The 25,059-nt window shown below is 47.1% G+C and overlaps 1 protein-coding gene across 1 annotated transcript in view; it reads right to left on the minus strand.

Annotated features, from left to right (window-relative positions):
- Positions 1-24,854, minus strand: part of LOC100080862 (transmembrane protease serine 11C-like) — a 41,234-nt gene extending 16,380 nt beyond the window's left edge. Inside the window, exons 1-4 of the mRNA XM_039913289.1 lie at positions 24,758-24,854; positions 21,191-21,309; positions 7,425-7,492; positions 6,568-6,731 (exon numbers count right to left, since the gene is read on the minus strand). Of these exons, the coding sequence (XP_039769223.1) occupies positions 6,568-6,731; positions 7,425-7,492; positions 21,191-21,309; positions 24,758-24,854 (448 nt within the window). The remainder of the gene's footprint in view (positions 1-6,567; positions 6,732-7,424; positions 7,493-21,190; positions 21,310-24,757) is intronic.
- Positions 24,855-25,059: the final 205 nt, after the last annotated feature.

The raw sequence follows: 25,059 nt of genomic DNA on the forward strand, positions 1-25,059 counted from the left end.
GAATGTTCCACATTCTTCCATCTCCCTGAACACACCTAGGTTAAACCAAACACAAAAAAGTGCACTCAAGGCTGGGGATGGGAAAACCAGCTTTTAAGGAATCCACAGTCTTTCCCCCAAACTTAAATCCTATCTATCTAAACAAGCTTCAGTGGAGATATGTGGAAAAAAATATACATATATATTAGTTTATCTTATGAGCAGTGGAATGCCACAGATGGGCTGCAAGATATTTGGTGAAAGAGCCAAAGGAATTTACAAATGTGACTTTACCACCAAACTCTTCCTATCAGGTAGGGTCTCATTTCCGGGGAGCTTCAAATCCTTTCCTCGGGAATCTATCTGGGGAATACTGGGCTACCTTGGGCAACTCGCTTCGCTTCTCTGTGCCTCGGTTACCGCATCTGTAAAATGGGGGTTAAAACCGTGAACCCCGTATGGGACGTGGACTGTGTCCAACCCGATCAGCTTGTATGCAACACAGCGCTTAGTACGGCGCTTAACAAATCCCATTAAAAGAAGTACCGACGTCATTTGACGGGGAGCAGGCAGGACTCCTACGCTCCCAGGCCATGTCTTTTTACCTCGCTGCCCCCGACATGGACTCTGTGTATTCCTGAATGCCCCTGGAAGCTGTCAGGTAGGTAAGGGAGCAGTAAAGCCCTACCCGCACCCCAGGCAACAGCTGTCAGCTGGGCGGACCCCTCATCTGACCACAAGGGCGTCATCGTAGGGGAAAAAAAAAACCCTCTCTTAATTCTTTTCAGTCATTCTTGGCTGAATTGCGACAAAAAGTTTTCATAGCAAATCTCCCTATTGTTAGGTTGGCTAATGAGGGAGATTTTGTTAGGGCTGTGAAGAAACCAGTGAATTACGCAAAAGTTTTGGATATTGACATTAGATTTGCCTAAGCGGATTCAGCCAAAGAGAGGGCATTTCACTCAGGAGATCCTTTTTAAATTTTCTTTTTTTTCACATCTCCGTAAAGATGTGACCTTGTATCAGCTTGCCTCGAGTCAGCTTGCAAATATACCAAGGAAGATTTTCGGAGCAAGATCAGCGGTTTTATTTGTTGGAAGTAATCTCTGTTCAAATTTCTAATTTCCGAAGAAATATTTTTTCGACCCAAGAAAGAAGTTCTCTGGCATATTGTACTCTCCCAAGCGCTTAGTACAGTGCTCTGCAGACAGTAAGCGCTCAATAAATTGATTACTTCCCAGCCAGGTACGGGATCTAGAGGTCAGCTTCCTATACGTGGGGTGGAATAGACCCAAACTGAGAACGAACCATTTCCCACTGTATCAAGTGAGCAGGGAAAATGAAACGATCATGTAACTTGAGATCAAGTGATTGCTGAACTTCAAATAACCTTGAAAGTTGAGCAGTCACGGAAAAATGATCAGAGGCGTTTCATCTCCCCATCTGGAGAAAGAGTTCCCCCATTCAGCAGCCTAGCATCATGACTCTAGTAGGGATGACAGAGGCTGCTGTAGGAGTCGGCCGGAAATTCTGCGGGATTTAGCCACCCTGACTTTCTCATCTTCTTCTGTAGACTGTAAGCTCTTCGATGACAGGGATCACACCTACCAACTGTATTGTAGTTTCTTTCCTAAACGCAAATCCACAGTAAGCACTCAGATGCCACTGATTGATCCTTCACTGAAATGTGGTCAATAGGCCACAAGGCAATCGGCGACGCCATGATGGCATCAGAGAAGCAGCTTGGCCTACTGGATAGAGCACCTGGGAGTCAGAAGGACCTGGATTCTAATCCTGGCTCTGCCACTTGCCTGCTGTGTGTGACCTGGGGCAGGTCACTAGACTTCTCTGTGCCTCAGTTACCTCATCTGTAAAAAATGGGGATTACTACTGTGAGCCCCATGAGGGGCATGGATAGTGTCCAACCTGATTAGCTTGCACCTATCCCGCACTCAGTACAGTGCCCGGCATATAGTAAGCGCTCAACAAATGCCATTAAAAAAGATCAACGATCTATGCTGCGTCTGATCGTGGATCCTGGTTGCTGGGAGGGTCCTCCGATGTCATCCATCTCGATGGATAGGGAAGACTGTATGCTCGCTGTGGACCGGGAATGTGGCTATTTATTAGTGCAGTATACTCTCCCAAGCACTCAGTACAGTGCTCTCTCTGCACACAGTAAGCACTCAATAAATACAATTAAAAGAATGAATGACCATCTAACATCCTCAGTGTTCTCTCTAGCACTAGCAGCAGCAACAGCAGAAGTAATAATATTTATTAAGTGCCTACTGTGTGCAGAGCACTGTATTAAGTGGCGGGAGAAAATAGCCAGGTGGGAATTCGACATGGTCCCTGTCTCCCGGATCCCTGATAGCTCATAATCAGCGTCTCTGCCATGAATTCATCCAGTCCCTTCTCAAACCTACTGATGTCTCTGCCCTTTCCAAACACTCCAAAACCATCATTATTCTACCACTACTATTCTTCTTATTACTAAATTGACTTTCCCACTAGTCATCACTGAAACAAAGGTTGAAGTAAAATGTAAGCTAAGCCAATCCCAGTCTTTCTGGACTTTCTGATCTTTTATAACTTTTTCTCTTTGGTACCAACTACACTTTATAGATCAGGACCCCTCACTGTGGGCGAACGTCAAAGTACAGCCTTGGCTACTCTGCTGTGAGCCCGTTGGGGGCACGGGATTGTCTCTATTTGCTGCTGAATTGTACTTTCCAAGCGCTTAATACAGTGTTCTGCCCACAGTCAGCGCTCAAAAAATACGATTGACTGAATGACTGAATGAGTGATGTGGGGGAGGATGTGGGAGAGCTTCCTTCAGGGTCTCGTGTCATAGTAAAATTTGTCTTTCACCAAAAAGTCTTGTGTCTTCTTAGTGTAGCCCAGTGGATAGAGTACGGGCCTGGGAGTCAGAAGGACCTGACTTCTGATCTCGGCTCTGCCACTCGTCTGCTGTGCATCCTTGGGCAAATCGCTTCACTTCTCTGGGTCTCGGTTATCTCCCCTGTAAAAGGCGGATGAAGATGGTGAGCCCCAAGTGGGACAGGGACTGTTTCCTACCTGATTATCTTTTATTTACCCCAGCACTTAGAACAGTGCCCGGCACAGAAAAAGGGCTTAAACGAATATCATAAACAAAACAAAAAATCCACAGTGTTTTAAGCTGCTTTTCAGAAGTATGGAGTAGTTTTCCAAAAGAGAGCTCAGTACCTTGATCTCGACGTTTGTTTTTTTCCCTGACTAGACTGAAGGTGATGTTGACTCATCCAAAGAATTCTATCTCCCTCCTCTCCAGTGCAGGGATACACTTTTCACGTGTCTATTTATCTAATCTTGGACTTAGACTTTGTGTTGCCTAATCTGGAAGGGAGACCCCGAAAAGAATAACCTCTGTGAGAAACGCTGGGACTTTTCCGACTATGCTGCCATACGCAGTCACCCGTCTCTGAGACCATTCTTGACAGACACTGGTCATTCTATAGCATTATAGTCATTAGGTCCGATCCACACCGCGTCGCTTTAGCTCACCAATAAGAAACACAATCGAAATATTGGAAACAGTAATAAAAACAATAATAAGAGCAATAATGATAGTAGTTAAGTGAATTCTAAGTGCTGAGCACTGTGCCACATGCTGGGAGAGATGCATTTCAATCATGTCAGACCCAAACTCCTCTCGCACTTGGGGCTGACAGTGGAAGGGAACAGCGAGGCCTAGTGAAAAAGAGCACGGACTGGAAGTCACAAGGACCTGGATTCTAATTCCAGCTCTGCAAATTCCGGCTCTGGGGAAGTCACTTCGTTTCTCTGCTCCTCAGTTTCCTCGACTGTAAAATAGGGATTATTCATTCAATCGTATTTGTTGAGCGCTTACTGTGTGCAGAGCACTCTACTAAGCGCGTGGAAAGTACAATCCGGCAACAGATAGAGACAATCCCCGCCCAACAACGGGCTCACAGTCTAAAAAGGGGAGGCAGACAGCAAAACAAAATAAGTAGTCATTCATCAGTACCATCAAAATAGATAAATAGATATATACACACCATTAATAAAATATAGAAAATACCAGTTCTCCCTCCTACTTAAACCGAGAGCCTCATTTGGTACAGGGACTGCTTCTGACCTAATTAACTTGAACCTACCGCAGTGCTTAGAAGAGTGTTTGACACGTTGAAAGAGCATAGTTCTTTTTAATGGTATCTGTTTAGCTCTTCCGATGTTCCAGGTGCTGTATTAAGTAGTGTAGTAGATGCAAGCTATTCGGGTTGGACGCAGTCCGTGTTCCACATGGGGCTCACAGCCTTAAATCTCATTTTATACATGAGGTCGATGAGGCACAGAGAAGTGAAGTGACTTGCCCAAGTTCACCCAGCAGAGAAGTGGCGGAGCGGGGATAAGAACCCAGATCCTCTGCCTCCCAGCCCACTGCTCTATCAACTAGATCATGCTGATTCTCAGAAAATAAAGGGAATTTAGTAAACTCTAGGTCTTCCAAACAGCAGCACAAGTCCATTTTATTAAACGTGGGATTCTCTCAGCATCGGACTTAACACTGGAGCCTGAGGACGGGTATCTCTGCAATAAATGATGGACTGTTAAAGATGTAACAGAGAGAACGTGCGCCTGGGATTCAGAAGGTCATGGGTTCTAATCCTGGCTCTGCTCTGCTGTGTGACCTTGGGCAAGTCACTTCATTTCTCTGGGCCTCAGTCACATCATCTGTAAAATGGGGACTGAGACTGTGATTTGCTTGTATCCACCCCAGCACTTAGTACAGTGCCTGCCACATAGTAAGAGCTTAACAAATAGCATAATTATTATCATAATTATTTGATTTGTCAAAGTCAGGGAGAACCAGTCTGATCTAAGTAGACCAGGAACCTCATTCTAGATATGACTCTGACACTGATTGGCACCGAGACCCTGGCTAAGTCACTTACTCTTTCCGTACCTCACCTCCTGATGTTTCTCATCGGTGTTTCCTAGCCGATAGGGGAGTTGTGAAGAACGACAAAATTAAAGTTGTGGGAGCCACTTCTCCAAGACAAAGCTCATTACCTAGAGGCTGGCTGGGGAAAGCGATGCCTTCTGGGTGGTTTCGCTGAGTTTATTATGTGCCCTGCCGAAGCACAGAAGGAGTCTGCCAGTAACCCAAATTGCTGAGACGTTATTCTTGATTCTTGATTAGACACGATTCTGTTAAATCCGTGTCCATCAAGTCAGAAACTTGTCTGCATGGAAATTGCTGAGCGGGAACAAACCCAGCTCTCTCCCAGATTAAAAATATCCCCATCACCCTGACATGAATGAGATTTCGACTCATTTTTGATCTAAGGATTTCTGGAGGGGCATCGCGCAGAGCTTGTCCAGTCTGGTTTCGAGTCACCCTTTGCGACGTCTCCCCTCTCCTTCCCCTAGCTCCCCCGTCCTCCCGGACTCACAACAACACTTTTGAGCTTCTGGGGGAGGACAGAGCTGAGGCTGCTGGGTTTCTGGCTTCAGGTTTCAGGCTGGGGAAAGAGGGAGAGGCAGGAGGGGAGGAGATTAACAGGGATTAGGCCGCATTTAGGAAGATTACGTAGTCTGCCTTATGCCAAAGTGGTGAACATTTAGTAATCACTGGCCTTCGCTCTACCGAGGCTTCATCTCTGCAAAATCATGAGGCAGGGAATGTCATACCATCGAGGCGATGACTCTAAGAGTCATCAGATGCACTAGGAGTCACAAGGAAGCTCACGGAGTGACTGTTTGCTTTGCTTTTGTGGTCAAACAAGTGTTCTTTGATGGCAGTGAGCAGCAAATCCAAGCTTCTCCACTGGCGATTTCCTTAGAGAACAGAGAGATCCGTATCTTTTCCCTCACGGTGCTGCTGGATCATAGGGGATTCAGGTGACCCACTCCAGGGAGTAGAAGGCTTGCTCTGGGAATCTGTCAGAGTTGCAGTCAGTCAGTCCTTTGTATTCACTGAGTGTTTACTGAATGCAGAGCACTGTATTCAGCACTTGGGAGAGTACAACCATATAACTGACACCTTCCCTGCCCACCAGGAGCTTACAGTCTCCACTGGAGTAATATAAATAAAAATTTACAGATATGTACATACGTATTGTGGGGCTGGGAGGGGGGATGAATAAAGAGAGCAAGTCAGTACTTTAAACCTGACAGGCAGATTGTCCAACCTGATTAACTTGTATCTGTCCAGTGCTTAGTACAGTGCTTGACACATGATAAATGCTCAAAAACATCATCGTTATTACCGCTTTGTGGTATTTATTGAGCATTTACTGTGTTCAGAGCACTGTACAAAATGCTTGAGTTGGTAGAAACATTCCCTGCCCACAGCAAGTTTATATTATTATTGCCTCAGGATGGCCAAGTGTCTGAAGCCAATTCCTAGCCGGACTTTAGGGATTCTCTGCTTTTGGGAGCTGCCGACACCTCAAGAACCCCTGATGTAAGAACGCCCATGGCGGTCCAAGAAAGCAGACCAAGGAGGAAAAAAAGAATAAAACACCAGTCCCCTGCCCGCCAGACCCAGCAGGCCTCTCCGTCCGGACCGAGACTCACCCGTGAGTTGGAATGACGAGGGATCTATGCATAAGGAACCTGTGTCACCTTTCAGTTTCTGAAGTAAAATGTTTTCCGTCCTTTCCCGAAACATCACTTGATTGTTGGTGTAGCAGGACTTGAGTTTCAGCACAGCATACACCATCACGTGGGCATCGGCCCGGCTGCAAAAGGGAATCAGTGGATCCATCGGTCAAGCGATCGCATCCTGCAATTGCCAAGGATTTGCAGCGGCCTCCGCTTCCCTCCCGATGGTGCCGGCTTGTTTCCTCTAATCCCGGGAGGAGAGGAGGAGAGAGTTGAGGGGCAAAAGGTGTAGGAGACTACCTTCATCCTTTTTGAGCAGAGGTGGGTAAAATCCTGGGAACTTTGTGGAACGTTTTCATTTCATGAGAGGCAGCGTTGCCGAGTGGATAGAGTTTGGGCTTGGAAGTCAGAAGGACCTGGGTTCTAATCTCAGCTCTGTCACTTGTCTGCTATGTGTGTGACCTGGGGCATGTCACTTGAATTATCTGTCCCTCTGATCCCTCGATTGTAAAACGGAGATGAAGACTGTGAGCCCCATGTGGGGCATGGACTGTGTCCAACTTGATTAACTTTACGCCAGCGCTTTAGTACAGTGCCTGAAACAGAGTAAGCGCTTAACAAATACCACTTAAAAAACCCAAAAAACTCCCCCAGCGTTGAGTACAGTGCTCAGTCTTTAGTAAACAGCAAATGCCACAATTATTATTACTAAGATTGTGGCCAGATGATCAAACTCATCCAGCGCTCAGTACAGTGTCTGACACACAGTAAGTGCTTAACAGATATTTATTGTTATCCCTCCCTGTGGACTCGAGGTTACACTTACGGACCTGATTTTGACAAGACGGCAGTTGGCATATAATCTTCTCAGTTTGGAACCTTGAAATATTTCATTCACCTGTGGGAAAAAAAAGAGAAAAGACATGGTCACAGGCCCAGGGAAAAGTGTAAAGGATGACTCATTAGGTCCCTGATGCTGGAAACCATCGAAATGAAAAAACTCAGGAAGCCCACTCTCTCCTCTGCCTTGGAATCCATTCTTACATACCAGATTGTAATTCATTAATGCCCTTTTAAAAATGCTATTAGTTAAATGCTTACTTTGTGCCAGGCATTGTACTAAGTCTGGGGTAAACCCAAGATATTCAAGTCGGACATAGTCCAGCAAGGGGTTTGCAATCCTAATGCCCATTTTATAGATGAAGTAACTGAGGCACAGAGTAGGGAAATGACTTGTCTGAGGTCTCACAGCAGACAAGTGGTGCAGTCGGAATTAGAATCCAGATCCTTCCTACTTGCATACTTGAGCTCTATCCACAAGGCAGAGCTGCTTCTCTTTCACATCTTTCAGAAAATATCCATTTCTGCAGCGCGGAAGTGGGGCAGAAAGGTTCCCAAAGAATGGCTTGGGATGAGATGTGCATTTCAAAATGTTTTGCAAAGACATCATCATCATCGTTTTGGGGATTTATCGAGCACTTACTGTGGGCAAAATCTCTAACCCTCGAAGCATGCATTTGGGAACATAATTAGAAATAGAAGACCTAGTCTTGGCTCTCAAGGAATTTACACTCTAAGAGAAGTTCCAAGAGGATCAAGAGGACCCAAGTCCAGTGACTCCCAGGCCAATGTTCTTTCTACTAGGCCAGGCTACTTACTTTTTCATTCTTTCATTGGTATTTAATGAGCAACTCCTGTATGCAAAACACAGTACTGAACACTGAGAAAGAATCAATCGGTGGTATTTGTTGCATGCTTATTGTGTGCAGAGCACTGTACTAATTAGTAATGATAGTAATAATGCTGGTATTTGTTAAGCACTATGTGCAGAGCGCTGTTCTAAGCGCTGGGGTAGATACAGGGTAATCAGGTTGTCCCACGTGAGGCTCACGGTTAATCCCCATTTTCCAGATGAGGTAACTGAGGCATCGAGAAATTAAGTCACTTGCCCACGGTCACCCAGCTGACAAGTGGCATAGCCGGGATTCAAACCCATGACCTCTGACTCCCAACCCCGGGCTCTTTCCACTGAGCCACGCTGCTTCTCTTCTTAGTAGGCATGATCCCTTCTCCCAAGACACTTCCTGTCTACCGGGGGAGACAGACATTCAAATAAGTAGGAGAAACGGGAGTGCTTAAGGATATAATCAGGTGCTGTTCATTCATTCAATCATATTTACTAAGCACTTACTGTGTGCAAAACACCGTACATTGGGAGAGTACAATATAACAATAAACAGACACATTCGCTGTTTCAGTACAACGCCGGGAACATGGTGCTCAGTGAATACCATTAAAAAAAAATCATAGTACTTAAGGGGTACAGCCCCAGGTCCCCAGAAAATGCAGGGGAGAGGACAATCAGGGTGAGGAGATGAGAAGTTAGTCAGAGAAGGCTTCTCGGGGGAGGTATGGTCTTATTAGGGCTTTGAAGATGGGGAGAGTGGTGGTCTGTTGGCCTGAGAAGCAGCGTGGCTCAGTGGAAAGAGCCCGGGCTTGGGAGTTAGAGGTCACGGGTTCTAATCCGGACTCCGCCACTCGTCAGCTGTGTGACTGGGGGCAAGTCACTTCACTTCTCTGTGCCTCAGTTACCTCATCTGGAAAATGGGGATTAAGACTTATGAGCCCCACGTGGGACGACCTGATCACCTTCTATCCCCCCCAGCGCTTAGAACACTGCTTTGCACGTAGTGAGCGGTTAACAAATGCCATCATCATTATTATTATTATAGTGTTGGTATTTGTTAAGCGCTTACTATGTGCCGAGCACCGTTCTAAGCGCTGGGGTAGATACAGGGTCATCAGGTTGTCCCACGTGAGGCTCACAGTTAATCCCCATTTTACAGATGAGGGAACTGAGGCACAGAGAAGTGAAGCGACTTGCCCACAGTCACACAGCTGACAAGTGGCAGAGCCGGGATTCGAACTCATGACCTCTGACGCCCAAGCCCGGGCTCTTTCCACTGAGCCACGCTGCTTCTCTTCGGCCTATAGGAAGGGTCAAGGACTAAAGGTAAATAAAACATAGTCCCTAGCCCTCAGTTACATGGGTGAACAGTGGAGTGTTGGGAGTTAATTAATTAATGTTGGTATTTGTTAAGCGCTTACTATGTGCCGAGCACTGTTCTAAGCGCTGGGGTAGACATAGGGGAATCAGGTTGTCCCACGTGGGGCTCACAGTCTTAATCCCCATTTTACAGATGAGGGAACTGAGGCACAGAGAAGTTAAGTGACTTGCCCACAGTCACACAGCTGACAAGTGGCAGAGCTGGGATTCGAACTCATGTTACCTGCTGCCAGTAGACAGACAATCCTCAACTGGGGGCATCAGAAGAGTGATACCTCTTGATCATATGTGAGTGCTTACTGTGTGCTGAGCACTGTACTAAGTCCTTGGGAGAGTTGGTAGACATATTCCCTGCCCACAACGAGCTTCCAGGCGTCAGTCTACCTCTCCCGGAGCAGAGGTTTGGAGTGATTTGGGAGCAAAGAGGTGGATTTGAAAAGCAACGGTTGCTGCAAATGGCAAACGCAACAGCGTCTCAAAGAATATCGATTCCATCTTTCGATGTGGAAAGATGACCTCTGTATCCACACTTGTTTCCCGGAGGAGGAGCAGCTCTCCAAATGGAGCATCTAGTTCGAAAACAAAAGGAAGCTGCCTGCAGTGTGACCTCGCGTAAATCGCTTCGCCTCTCTGGGTCTCAGTTTTCTCATCTGCAAAATGGAGATTTTTATGCCTGTTTTCCCTCCCCTTTTGACTAGGAGCCCCATGTAGAAAAGGGACTGTCATCTGATTATCTTGTTTCTAGTCTAGTGTTTACAGCGGTGCCTGGCACAGAGTTATAACAACAAATCACATAATCGTCGTCATCATCATAATCATCCCGGGTCTGATCTGATTACCTTTACTCAACTTTTCCACAAATATTAGCAAATAGCAGAGGATATAAGCCATCCATTCAGAACGGTGAATTACTCTTTAATCAATGATATTCACTGAGTACAGTGCAAGAGAGCTGATATCATCAATGACAGAAGCAACTTGATTGGTTTGTATCTACCCCAGTGCTTAGTACAGGTTCTGGTATGCAGTAAGCGCTTAAGAAATAAAGAAATAAAAGAAAAAAAGCAGAGGGAAGGAGAAAGCACGGTGCGTCCATGCAATTAAACTACTTGTAAATCCCTTCCCTGAATGTAACTTCATTACGGATAGGGAACATGTCTGTTAATTATCTTGTACTGTACTCTCCCAAGCGTTCAGAACAGTGCTGTGTACATAATATTGTTTTTGTCTATCTGTGTCCCCCGATTAGACTGTGAGCCCGTCAGTGGACAGGGATCATCTCTATCTGTTGCCGAATTGTCCATTCCAAGCACTTAGTCCGGTGCTCTGCACAAAGTAAGCGCTCAATAAACACTATTGAATGAATAATAAGCGCTCAATGAATACCACTGATTGAATGATTGAATTACGGCAACAGGTTACTTATATTGTACCCTCCCAAGCGTACAGAACAGTGCTGCGTACATAATAAGCACTCAATAAATACCACTGACTGATGGAATTACAGCAACAGATTGCAGGTGATCCCTGGAAATTTCAGTCACCCATTCAGAGATTCCAAGTCAGTCTTTCTAATAAGAACACAAAATTCCCAGCCCACGTATACTTTTTAGCAGCACACCCTTCCTCTTCCTGGAGTTCCAGTGGGGGGTAAGATCATAGAAATCCCCATCTGTTCCTACTTGCCCAGTGTCGAACTCTGGGTGAGCGACTCTTTGCAAAACAGCTTTGTTTCCCTTCCTGCACTGGTCTCGTTTTCACAGATTTGAGAGGGAGCGGGGCGAGGTGAACTGTGAATGAGCCCAGTTCTCCTTCCTGATGGGATTGTCCTCCTTCTGGGGTCTGAGCCGAAGTCTTCAGGAATTCTTGGGATTCCCCATGCCCTACACCTCCCTCCTCTTCCTTCCCATCACCATTGTGTGGGAGCAACTCCACCGGGAAAGCCTGGCCCCTGTTAGGGTGTATATTTCCGACGAGTAGGGAACAGTTCACTTCCCAGTTCCTCATAGAGCACATCAGTCAATCAATTATGTTTCTTGAGTGCTTACTGTGCACAGAGCACTGTACTAAGCACTGGGGAAGACACTTTATAACAGAGTTGGTAGACACATGCCCTGCCTACAATGATTTTATAGTCTGGAGGGAGGCTTATATTTTATAGCACATGGGAATTTAATGAATCATTCATCTTCTACTGCTGCTGCCGTGACCTAATGGAAAAAGCACAAACCTGGGAGTCCTGGATTCCAATCCCAGCTCCCTCACTTACCTTGGGCAAAACCCTTAACTTACCTCATTTACCTCACTGGAAAATGGGGATTAAGACTGTGAGCCCCACATGGGACAACCTGATCACCTTGTATCCCCCAACGCTTAGTACAATGCTGGGTGCATAGTAGGCACTTAACAAATGCCATTATTATTATTTTCTTCCATTGATTTCTCTCTGGCAAATACAGGAATCGGTGTCATCTCACAGACCAGCCTCTAGAGTGAGGCGGGGAGCCGCCCTGCCAAGACGTGGACCAGGGTGGACCAGAAGAAAAGTCTTTCTAATCTAGGAATTGCAAAAACCCCAAGGAGGTGGCACTCTAGGTGTCACATCACTTTTTCCCAAAGAGCCACCCCCTTATAATTACTGTTATTATTATCAATCGTATTTATTGAGCGCTTACTGGGTGCAAAGCACTGTATTAAGCACTTGGGAGAGTACAATTCCCTCCTCCAATCTGCCTTAAAGCCCAAGAAGATGCCACGTACATCCCCCAGATGACAGTGTACAGGAGGTACGGACTACTCGATTCTATTTATTGCTATTGTCCTTGTCTGTCCGTCTCCCCCGATGAGACCGTGAGCCCGTCAAAGGGCAGGGACCGTCTCTATCTGTTACCGATTTGTACATTCCAAGCGCTTAGTACAGTGGTCTGCACATAATAAGCGCTCAATAAATAGTTACTGAATGAATGAATGAACTACCTCAGCCCCGAGCAAACCCAACGTATTAAGGAACCTCCTTCTGGGGGATCTCTAAGGACAGGGTAAACATCTGTCCGCCCAGATGGTTTGTCTATTGTCTACAGGAAACCAAGGTCTGAGATACAACATGGCTTAGTGGAAAGAGCACGGGCCTGGGAGTCAGAAGGACTTGGGTTTTAATCCCAGCTCGGCCATGTCTGCTGGGTGACTTTAGGCAAGTCACTTCACTTCTCTGGGCCTCAGTTCCCTCATCTGGAAAATGGGGCTTAAGACTGTGAGCCCCATGTGGGACAGGGACTGTGTCCCACCTGATTTACTTGTAACCACCCCAGTGCTTAGAACAGTGGTTGGCACATAATAAGCACTTAACAAGTACCTTAAATAAATACAGACAGAGGAACAGAGGGACAGACTGAAAAACCTCAGCAGGTACCTTCTGGTTCTGTTCTCTAGGGTCAAACCTGTGCTTAGAACATGAACCTTACCAGTGCCTTAGCGGTGTGGCTAAATGGGAAGAGCCCGGGCCTGCGAGTCAGAGGATTTGGGTTCTAATCCCGGCTCTGCCGCTTGTCCGCTGTGCAACTTTTGGGCAGGTCACTTAACTTCTTTATGCCTCAGTTTCCTCATCAATCGCTGGTATTTACTGAGCACTTACTATGGGAGGAGAACACTTGACTAAACGCTGGGGAGGACGTCGTGCAGTAGAGTTGGTATACACATTCACTGCACTCTCGTGGGAGTCGACAATCCAGTGGAGATATGATACCTGTTCTCCCTCCTCCTCACCCTGAGAGCCCCAAGTGGGACAGGAACTGTGGATTATCTTTTCACCCATTGCTTGGCAGAAAGTAGGTGCTTAATACCATTATTATTATTACTAGGAGACACCGTAATACCTAAAGGTAGTGAATCACTTCTTAATGTGGGCGTCAAGAGGGCTTTAGTGAATCCTGAGCAAGAAGATACACATGATGTCACCCGAGGCCAGGCCCGCAGTGTGGAAAAACGATGTCGTTCACCCCCTTTGGGGAAGTCAGCCCAAAGCCACCTTAACCTAGAGCGTTTGGTGGGGGAGGGGGACTCCTGACCCCCACATTTTCTTCCTGAGCCGTTGCATTCCTCTGCAAGGTCAGTGTGAGCACAGTTAGTTTGGCTAAGCTGCGGCAGCTGGCGAGGGGAGTGGCGGGAGAGGAGCCTGGTGGTTCCCAGTACAAACACCGGAGATAATATTTACTATCACGATAATCATAACGGTGGCATTCGTCAAACTCTTACTATGTGCCTTGAGCCGGATTAAGCGCCGGGGGACAGTCAAGACGATCGAGAGAGATGCAGTTCCTCTTCCACATGGGGCTCACAGTCTAAGAGGGAGGGAAGGCAGGGTTCGAATCTCCACTTTAAAGACGAGGAAAATGAGGAACAGGAAAGTGGAGTGACTTGCTCAAGGTTACACAGCAGGTGGTGGGGGAGCCAGAATTAGGACCCAGATCCTGACTTCCCGTCAGTCAATCATATTTATCGAGAGCTTACTGTGTCCGGAGCACTGCACTGCTACTACTAATTGTGCTAAGCACTGTTTTAAGTTCTGGGATAGATACAAGGTATTCAGAGTGTTCCACGTGGGGCTGACAGTCTTAATCCCCATTTTACAGATGAGGTAACTGAGGCCCAGAGAAGTTAAGTGGCTTGCCCAAAATCATACAGCTGATGGGTGGAGGAGCCAGGATTAGAACTCACGACCTCTGACTCCCAAGCCCGGGCATTTTCCACTAAGCCATGCTGCTTCTCTAAGGTTCTAACTTCTACTAAGTTCATGAGAGAGTATATAACAACAATAATAATAATTATGGTATTTGTTGAGTGCTTAGTATGTGCCAAGCACTGTTCTAAGCGTTGGATACAACAGGCCTCCACCCTTTCCATTAGGCAACACTGTTTCATTGTCAAAACCACACTCTAGTTGAAATGATGCCTATTCTGGTCACCCCGCACAATAGAAAGAGCACAAGAGTCATGAGTTTAAGCTGTACGGCAGTGTCCATATTCACCTTGTCCAGAGACGCCGCTGGTGGATTTACAGGGATTCTTCTAGCGACACTCACGCGGTCGCTATTTTTTAACAGGCCCAATCAACCCGGTCCAACCCACGGGACCAGGACGGTCTGCAGTGTGACTCGGACACGGAGCTCCTGTCTGAGGATTTTCCGGGAGACAGCAGATCAGGGAATTCCACTCCCACACAGTCAAGGGAAGACGAGACAGTACTTCCAACGTGCATTAGGAGAAGACTGACCAGAAGCAAAGCATCTACAGGACGATGATCATTCTGACAGAGGGAGGGACACCTCAGACAGCGGGATACCCCCACCGGAACGTGCCTGATCTCGAATCCTTCCAAGGTTCAAATCGAGGTCCGTGAACGGGAAGGCTCAGAAGCACACTGTGTGTGTAATTTATTTACTTATAACATGTCTGTCTCCTCCTCTAGACTATAACCTCCTTGTGGGCAGGGACCGTGTCCGTTTATTGTTGTGATTTTACTCTTTCAAGTGCTCGGTAGAGTGCTCTGCACACGGTAAGCGCTCCGTAAATATGATTGAATGAATGAAGGGTCACTGGGTCCCAACCCATCCAGGGCTCTTAGAGGTTAATGATTCCGTTAGAAAAGTCGGTGTAGAGGCAAAACCTTTCGTTACCCTGAAATAATGCAGGGCCCAGGTGCAAAGCCCCGTCTCTGCCAGCCGGCCCTGTAACGAGGAGGCCGGAGTTGCGAGGCACCGTGACAGAGACGGGTAAGAAGCCCCGAGGCCTCCAGGACGCGACTCCACCCCGTGCCCGGCACCCAGGGGAACCCGAGCAGATGTCAGGTCAACCCATCACGTGACTTGCCCTTCCTCCTCTAAGAAGGGATGACAACACTGGCCCGTCGACTCATTCGTGCCTCAGACAGTCAGTTGGCCTTACCTCACTCATCCCCTAATGATAAAAATAATGATGGTATTAAGCTCTCGTTATGTGTCGAGCACTGCTCTAAGCACTACGGTAGATACAAGCTGAGCCGGTTGGTCCGGTTGGACGCAGTCCCTCTCCCGCATGGGGCTCATGGAGTGAATCCCCATTTTACGGATATGGCAACTGAGGCACAGGGAAGTGAAGAGACCCTGCTCTAGCCACTAAGTCACACTGACTCTGGGTCACATGCATCTATCAGTTACATTTGAGGGAACAGGTCTACAATACCGACAGTCTCCAACCCACAAAGGGCTTAGAGTCTAAGTGGAGGAGAGAACAGGTATTGAATCCTCACTTTGCACATGAAGAAACTGAGGCACAGAGAAGTGAAGTGACTTATCTAAAGTCACACAACAGGCAAAGGGTGGAGCTGGGATTAGAACCGGGCAGAAACCAATCCCTCTGTGGCTTCACGCTGTGTCCCGACCTCCCCGGAAGCATATTTAGAAATAGAAGCAGAAAGGATTTCATCAGTTGATGTGATTGGGAAAACCCAAACGGAGAGTAGTGGAAGGATGAAAATTGACTGATGGCCGAAAGAGCCACGAATACAGGCTGACATCTAATCTCTATACCACAAGTGTGGAGAAAGAGCCGATTCCACACCTTGGATGTGCTCCTCAGCATTTCTGCTTCTCTACATCAGGCACTTGACCTTCCGGTGAGTTTTGAAACAACAGGATTCCTCCGTCGGCCATTCCATCCGAAAACAAGGCCAAAAAGCGAGGGCTGCCATTTTGAAAGAATTCCCCTTCCTAACCTTTTTCTATGATCCCCTGTTAGTACGGAAGCAACATCCATAAAGTCTTTGGGGTCTCTGCTAGGGAACACCCAAAGGGACTCAGAGAGGGAAGAGAAAGAAGACAGTCATACGACCTAGGCGTGATATGACTGGAAGGTTCAGTATGTGGCAGTCGATTACTAAATGATTCACATCTTCAGGTTGTGTATATTATTATCTCCAGTGTTGTAGTTATGAATGGGTTGTCGTTGGTAATAACTATAATACAAGAAGCATCATGGCAATGAATGGAAATGGGGAGGAAAGGCACGTAAACCAGCCCCTCGGGAAAGCTGAGATGTTCCTGCCGACCGACTGTGGTGCCGGCGAGTTATGGGCCGAGAATAATGAATGGTGAGGGGGGCTGAGCCCCTCTCAGGGTCACACTCGGAGAGTTTCCAGCCCTCTACCGTTCTCGACTACGGGAGGGAGAGATAAGCAGATGCATACTCATTCCATTCCTAGCTTGGGCAGTGGCCAGCGAGGAGAAGGCACTCTGCCGCAAGTCAAAAGTCCCCTGCGCTGGGCAGCATTGGCACGGGAGAGAGTCTCGGGCAGAGGCTCAAGTTTACTGCGCGGAAAGAGGCGATGGTAAACCATTTCCGTAGTTTTACCAAGGAAACTCTGTGGATCTACTACCAGAATGACTGCAGATGGAGGTGAGGCGTTCTGGGAGAGACGCATCCCATAGTGTCGTTACGGGTGGGAGACGACTCGACAGCATGAGACAAGAGGGGGGCCTGAAGAGGGCGGGAGTCAAAGATCGGCATTACTACCCCTCAGAGAAGTCTGTGGTGTGAGAATCCAGTCTCCTGAGGTAAATGTTCGTCTAAGAGAGTTTCAGGATTGTTCCACCTGCCCCTGATTAGGGAAGGAAAGGAAAGAGCGCGGGATCTAGGACTCCGAAGACACAGGTCTGATCCCTGTTCCGCCCCGACCTGCTTGTTTGAGCTCGGGGAAGTCACTTATTTTCATCTAAGCTCAGTTTCCTCATCTGTGCAATGGGAATAAGACACCTGCTGTCCCTCTCAAATGAAGGGACAGGGATGGGAGGAGAGCTGATCATTTTGCATCTATCTGGCTCTTGACACACAGAGAGCACTTATTAAATGACATAATTATTAGTATTACGAGAGGAGGGTGGAGAAGGCTTAGACCACTGGGAATTGCATCGTTTCCCCTGCATTTAAAGGGTGTGGTCAGTAGAAGTGCTTTGAGAGTTGGCAGGAATAAAGGATCCCTGGGGAACTGGGGAGAATGTGCGCTGCAGTAAGGCGTTAGGTCCTCCCTGCATGTCTTTCCCTCCAGTTACCTCAGTCTCCCTCCCCGACTTCCCTGCCTTGGCTCTGAAAGGCAAAGCTTCCCCTGAGATTGCCGGCCAGGCCCTTAGGCAGGGGCTTAACACAGCATCATTTTGTTTCGAGGAAAAAAAATACCAAAGATCCCCCAAAAGCTTTTAATGGAATAATTCCAGGTCCCTGAGCATTCGTTTTTCCAAATGCACTCTACACCCAACAGAAACAGCCTAGTATAATAATGTTGGTATTTGTTAAGCGCTTACTATGTGCCGAGCACCGTTCTAAGCGCTGGGGTAGATACAGGGTAATCAGGTTGTCCCACGTGAGGCTCACAGTCTTAATCCCCATTTTACAGATGAGGTCACTGAGGCCCAGAGAAGTGAAGTGACTTGCCCACAGTCACACAGCTGGCAAGTGGCAGAGCTAGGATTCGAACTCATGACCTCTGACTTCCAAGCCTGTGCTCTTTCCACTGAGCCACGCTGCTTCTCATAACGGAACACGGGCCTGGGAGTCAGAAAGTCATGGGTTCTAATCTTGACTCTGTCACTTGTCTGCTGTGTGACCTTAGGTAACTCACTTCACTTCTCTGGGCCTCAGTTCCCTCATCTGTAAAATGGGGACTGAGACTGTGAGCCCCATGTGGGACAGGGACTGTGTCCAGTCTGATAAACTTGCATCTACCCTGATAGTTATTACAGTGCTTGGCACAAAGTAAGCACTTAACAGATGCCACCCAACAAAAATGGCTCCCTAGGAACTGGTCAGATGATCTGGTCACACGGCCACCCAGTAACCAATGAGAAGAGCTGACTTTATGGCCACACAGTAACCGAGGAGGAGAATTCGTCACATGGTCACCCAGGAACCAAGGTGACAACTGATCACAGAGTAGTAATAGTATTTATGAAGCGCTTATGGTGTGCAGAGCACTGTACTAAGTGCTAGGAACGTTTACAGAGGTGGCAGTCGTGAAACTGAAGTGCTACTGAGCACATGTCCTAAGCACTCAGTACAGTGTTCTGCCCACAGTAAGTGCTCAATAAATACCATTGTTTGATGTCCACCCAGTAACCAAAGAGATGATCTGATCTCCCCTGTTCCCTTAGGACCATCAACTCCTTGAGGGCAGGGGTCATATCTACCAATTCTGTTGTATTCTCCACATCACCTAGGACAGTGCTCCACACAGAGTCAATCCTCAATAAATACCCCCCGACTGATGGGAATCCAGTAAGCGGTGTGGCCACCAAGTGACCAATGCAGGGCAGGTCCCTGGACCTGAAGCACAGTGCTTTTCTATTTTTCAGTTCCTCGGTGATGGCACAATAACAAATTCTCTCCAGAAGGTGAGCCTACAGCTGACACTTCACTCGTTCCTATCTCCTGGGGCCTTCATCAGTCAATTAATGGTATTTAATCTCCAGTGGTTGCCTGTCAACCTTCGTAGGAAGCAAAAACTCACCCTTGGCTTCAAAGCTGTCCATCCCCTTGTCCCCTCCTACCTCACCTCCCTTCTCTCCTTCTACAGTCCACCCAGCACACTCCGCTCCTCTGCCGCCGCTAACCTCCTCACCGGACCTCCGTCTCGCCTGTCCCGCCGTCGTCCCCTGGCCTACGTCCTACCTCTGGCCTGCAATGTCTTCCCTCCTCACATCCGCCAAACTAGCTCCCTTCCCCTCTTCAAAGCCCTACTGAGAGCTCACCTCCTCCGGGAGGCCTCCCCGGTCTGAACCCCCCTTTTCCGCTGCTCCTCCTCCCCTCCCCATCAGGAACCATCAGCCAAGAACGGCGGCATCCTGAGCGGCATCACTAAAAGGGCAGCCGAGGGGGTGGTCCAGGGGCCCGGCTTTCGCCCCTCCTCCTCCCGTCCTCTTTGGAAAAGTACTAATATTGATTCCCGTCACTGTAGATGGCACCACCATCCTTCCCTTCTCACAAGCCCGTAACCTTGGCATTGTCCTTGACCCCTCTGTCACTCAACACACTTATTCAACCCATCACTAAATCCTGTCGGTCCCGCCATCCCAACAGCACTAAAATCCGCCCTTTCCTCTCCATCAAACCTTCTACCACATTAATACAATCACTCATCCTATCCTGCCTGGATTACGGCATCAGCCTCCTTGCTGACCTCCCTGCCTCTTGTCTCTCCCCACTCCAGTCCATACTTCGCTCTGCTGCCCGGATCATTTTTCTACTAAATCACTGAGGACATGTCACCCTGCTCCTCAGAAATCTCCGGTGGTTGACCGTCCACCTCTGCATCAAACAAAAACTCCTCACCATTAACTTTAAAGCATTCTATCACCTTGCCTCCTCCTACGTCACCTTGCTTTTCTCCTTCTACAATCCAGCCCCCACACTTCAGTCCTCTAAAGCCTACCTTCTCACTGTGTTTCCAACTTACCTGTCTCGCCACCGACCCCTAGCCCACATCCTGTCTCTGGCCTGGAATACTCTCCCTCCTCGAATCTGACAATTACTCTCCTGATTCCCTCCCTCACTTCTACCCCCTTCCCTGCCCCACAACACTCGTGCATATTTGTTTCGTTTTGTTGTCTGTCTCCCCCCATTTAGACTGTGAGCCCGTTGTTGGGCAAGGATTGTCTCTATCTGTTGCCGAGTTGTACATTCCAAGCTTTTACCACAGTACTCTGCACACGGTAAGCACTCAGTAAATACAGTTGAATAAATGAATGAATAATAGCGATGGTACTTGTTAAATGCTTACTGGGTTCCTGGCACTGTACTAAACGCTGGGGTGGTTACAAGCAAATCGAGTTGGACACAGTCCCTATGTCGTGTGGGTCTCACAGTCTCAATCCCCTTTTTGTAGGTGAGGTAACCGCGCACAGAGAAGTGAAGTGACTTGTCCAAGGTCACACAGTTGACAAGTGGTGGTGCAGGGATTAGAACCCATGAGCTTTTGACTCCCAGGCCGTGCTCTATCCATTACTCCATGCTGCTTTTCAGTTCCCAAAGGGTCCAATACTCCATTTCCTCCCTCGTGGTACCTAGGAATTGCCAGCTCGGGCTCTGGAGGTGACCCATCTGAGAGCGTTGGGTGAAAAAGAGTGATCAAGTGTATACATCACGGGAGTCAGAAGGTCATGGGTTCTAATCCCGGCTTTACCACTTGCCTGCCTCGTGATCTTGGGCAATCGCTTTACTTTTCTGTGCCTCAGTTACCTCACCTGTAAGAGGTACTTTGCTTGTACCCACCCCGGCGCTTAGTACAGGGCCAGGCACATAAGAAGCATTTAATAAATGCCATTATTATTATTCTATGAGCCTCAGTTACCTCTTTTGTAAAATGGGGTTTGAGACTGTGAGGCCTACCTGGGACAAAGACTGTGTCCAACTCATTTTGCTTGTATCCACTGTGGTGCTTAGTAGAGTGCTTGGCACATAGGGCTTAATACCATCATCATCATCGTTGAAAAAAAAATTTCAACTTACCAAAGACTCTATCCTCTCGCCAAGTTTTAGAGACTCTGGGGAGTGCAGCTTCTCAAAGTTGGTGTCGTAGTCAACGTTAGTGATTTTAAAGCGGATGTGGTAATAGAATGGCGTCTTCCCTATGAGGAAAAGAGGGGGAAAATGAATGTTCTTGTAACCTTCCGGGCACCTGGATGCCATAGACCCACATCACCTTCTGACGTAAGGACTATTTATTTCTCCACCAGAGTAGGCAGAGATGGTGGCACCGTAAACTCCTTGTGGGCAAAGATCATATCCACCAATTCAATCAGTTGCATTTATTGAGCATTTACTGTGTGCAGAGCACTGGATTAAGTGCTGGGGAGCCTACAACGAAACAGTTGGGAGCTTACAAGGACCTTAAAGTCTAGAGAGGAAGACAGACACGATATACAAATTATGAGTATATACATAAAAGTGTTGTGGGGCAGAGGGTGGGGTAAATAATGGGTACAAATTCAAGTGCAAGGGTGATGCGGAAAGGAGCAGGAGAAGAGGAAATGAGGGCCAAGTCGGGGATGTGCTTTTAATAAATAAGGCTTTGAAGGTGGGAGTGATGATCGTCCATAGGACCTGAGACGGGGAGGGAGTTCCAGGCCACAGGAACTTATTATATTTTCACCTTCCGTGGGTGAAGGATGAGACCGACGAGATATTGATGTACAGTGGATAGGTAGGCCTCAAACGAGCAAGGTGTGGAGGGCTGGCTTGTAGGAGGAAATCAGAAACGAAAGGTCAGAGGGAACAAGATGACTGAGAGTTTTAAAGCCAATGGTAAGGAGTTTCTGTTGGACGTGGAGGTGGATGGGCAACCACTTTTGTATTTTACAACTTCTTGTACTGTACTCTCCCAGTTGCTTAAGACTGTAAGCTCATTGTGGGCAGGGAACGTGTCGATTGTTCTACCGTACTCTTTCAAGCACTTATTAGAGCGCTCTGCACACAGTAAGCACTCAATAAATTATTCAATTGAATGAATAAATGAATGAATACAGTGCTCTGCACACGATTGATTATGGCCTACAAGGTTAAAATCACATCTCTTCCAAGAGAATCACATCTCCTCCAAGAGAACTTCCCCCAATTAAATCCTCTTTCCCCCCAACTCCCTCTCTCCTATCTCATCTAGGCACTTGGATCTGTAGCCTTTAATGTCCATACCTGTAATTTATTTTACTGTCTGTCTCCGGCTCTGGATTGTAAGCTCCTCATGGGTAGGAAACAGATTTACCAAACCCGTTGTAATCTCCCAAGAGCTTAGTATAGAGTTCAGTAGAAACAATGGATTGATTGACTCCGTTGTAAAATCATTGTTCCATCACTGCCCTAACCACAGGGGAGTGCAGTAGAATTAGAAGATATGATCCCTAACCTCAAGGACCTGACGGTCTCGTTATCCGATAGAGCACGGGCCTGGGAGCGAGAAGGACCTGGATTCTAATCCTGGCTCTGCCACACATTTGCTGTGTGACCTTGCGCAAGTCACATCTCTTCTCTGGGCCTCAGTTACCTCATCTGTAAAATGGGGATTGAGAGTGTGACCCCCCATGTGGGACAGGGACTGTGACCAACCTGCTTAACTTGTATCTACCTTAGTGTTTAAAACAGTGCTTGGCACATGTTAAGTGCTTAACTAGCACCATGAATATATTATATATTAACATAAAGATGTTGGAGAAAAGAGTGGCCCAGAAAAGAGAATAATAAAAACAGGGAAGGAATGAAAATATCAGTGGAGATTAACCCCTTCCTCACCCTCACCACATGGAAGAGCAGTGAGACAGATGGTGGTCAAGAGAAAAAAATAGTAGATTGGGAAATGGAAAATCCTAACGACTAGGCTTCCTACACGAATATATGTGCATTTGGACACTGGACAGAAAAAGAAATGAAGTCTTATATCTGCTAATTTCTTATTAGTAGTATTCAATCGGATATACTGAACATTTACTGTGTGCAACTAATTAATAGTAGCAGCATTGATAGTGACAGCAGACTATAGTCACTACCCACAAGGCGAATTGCCCTGTACTGAGCACTTGAACAGCTGTTTTTAGGTAAATTGTTATTTTTTACGGCATCTGTTAAGTGCTTACTATGTGCCAGGCACTGTTCTCAGTACTTGGGTAGATATAAACTAGTCAAGTTGAACACAATCCATGTCCCACGTGGACCTGACTGTCTCAGTCCCCATTGTACCTGGGGCTCTATTTTCCAGATGAGGTAAATGAGGCACAAAGCAGTTAAATGATTTACCCAAGGTCACACAGCAGACAAATGGAGGAACTGGGATTGCAACCCAGGTTGGGAATGATCAGTCACAGCAGGACAATTTGTATCCGTTGGATAAAAAAATCTAATAAGATAATCTGTGGTTTTTGTAAAGCTCTTTATGCCCAGCCCTCTATTAATCCATCAGATAATCGGGTCAGACACAATCCCTCTCTCTCATGGGGATTCCGGTCTAAGTCAGATGAAGGGCCCCCATTTTACAGATGAGGAGACTGGAAGCACAGAAAAGTTCAGTGATATGTCCAAAGTCACACAGTAGGCAAGTGTCATAGTTACAGTTAGAACTCAGATCTGACTCCCAGATCTGTGCTCTTTTCACAGAAACAGGTTGCTATTCCTCCAAATGCCCTTTAAAACCCCACTCCACCACGTTCTGTCACTGATCTCGTAGGTAAGAGTTACAGAATTCCTCAGAAAAGTTGCCTCAGCCTCTAAGGATTATCTCCCACCCTATTGATACCTTAAGGTGTGGCTTGGGAGGGCACGACAGGAAAGGGAAGAGTTTCCTCTTGCTCCCCATGCACCTGATCACAGGCACCAGGGAAGGAACAGAACAAGTCAGGAAAATTTTCCTCAGCTCAAGGTTTCAGGGCAGGATGGGGGAAAAACCGGTAAATCCTGTTTAGAGGGAAAGGGAATAAAGAGGGGGACGTAAAGCCAGAAATTATGTCACTGGTTGAAGAGGATTGCTCTGGGGGAGTTCTCCAGGGATTAGTTCAACAAAGAGAGTGAGTCAAGGCAGGGACCATCTCAGTGTTCAGAAGACAAATGCTGCTTCAGGTTGTCAGGAGAGACTTGAGGGAAACCTCTATATCTGGCCTGGAGTCCCAAATATAGCCCTGACATTTTTTGAGTGATGACTGGGGGCAGGGCAGGGGATATATTTTAAGGCTGGTTTTTATTTTCATTTTTAAAGGTAACTTTGTTACTAAATCCCAATAACGTTGCAATGACCAGAAGATGGCTTTAGCCAAGTCCATCGATCAATTGTATTTCTTGATGCAGAGCACTGTACTAAGCACTTGGGAGAGTACAGTACAACAGAGTTGGCAGGCACAATCCCTGCCTACCAGAAACGAGTGTTCTGGGATGTTCTTTTTTTTTTTTTGGTAATGAATCCATCTCAAGGGAGAGGGTGATTTGTATTTCCAGAGATCTCTTTCCCAAAGTAGCTTGGAGAAAGTGGTCTTTGGGAGAGAAGGAAGGGTACTGGAAACGCGACCGCCAGTGAACAAAGTTAGGACCGATACTTACCATAGACCACAAAATAAATAATGAGACCGATGGCCGCCGCAGCTATCAACACCACCAGAACGATAAGGGCGATTTTTCCCAACCGGCCGAGTTTCATTTTGGCGACTGATGGCGTCCGCCTAAGGGAAGGGAGGAAAACAGACGGGAGAGAGTGAGCAGACTGACTTGGGACTCTAAAAAGGCCCATTCCACTTAGTCCTTCTGGGATGTGATATCCCAGTGAGATCGTTCATGACCTATTGACAGGTGGATTTGATCGGCTCTCCGTATCTGCTCTCTTCATGTTTGCCCGGGTAACTTCT

This window comes from Ornithorhynchus anatinus, chromosome 10 (assembly GCF_004115215.2).
Source record: "Ornithorhynchus anatinus isolate Pmale09 chromosome 10, mOrnAna1.pri.v4, whole genome shotgun sequence".
In the NCBI taxonomy this organism is placed as follows: Eukaryota; Metazoa; Chordata; class Mammalia; order Monotremata; family Ornithorhynchidae; genus Ornithorhynchus; species Ornithorhynchus anatinus.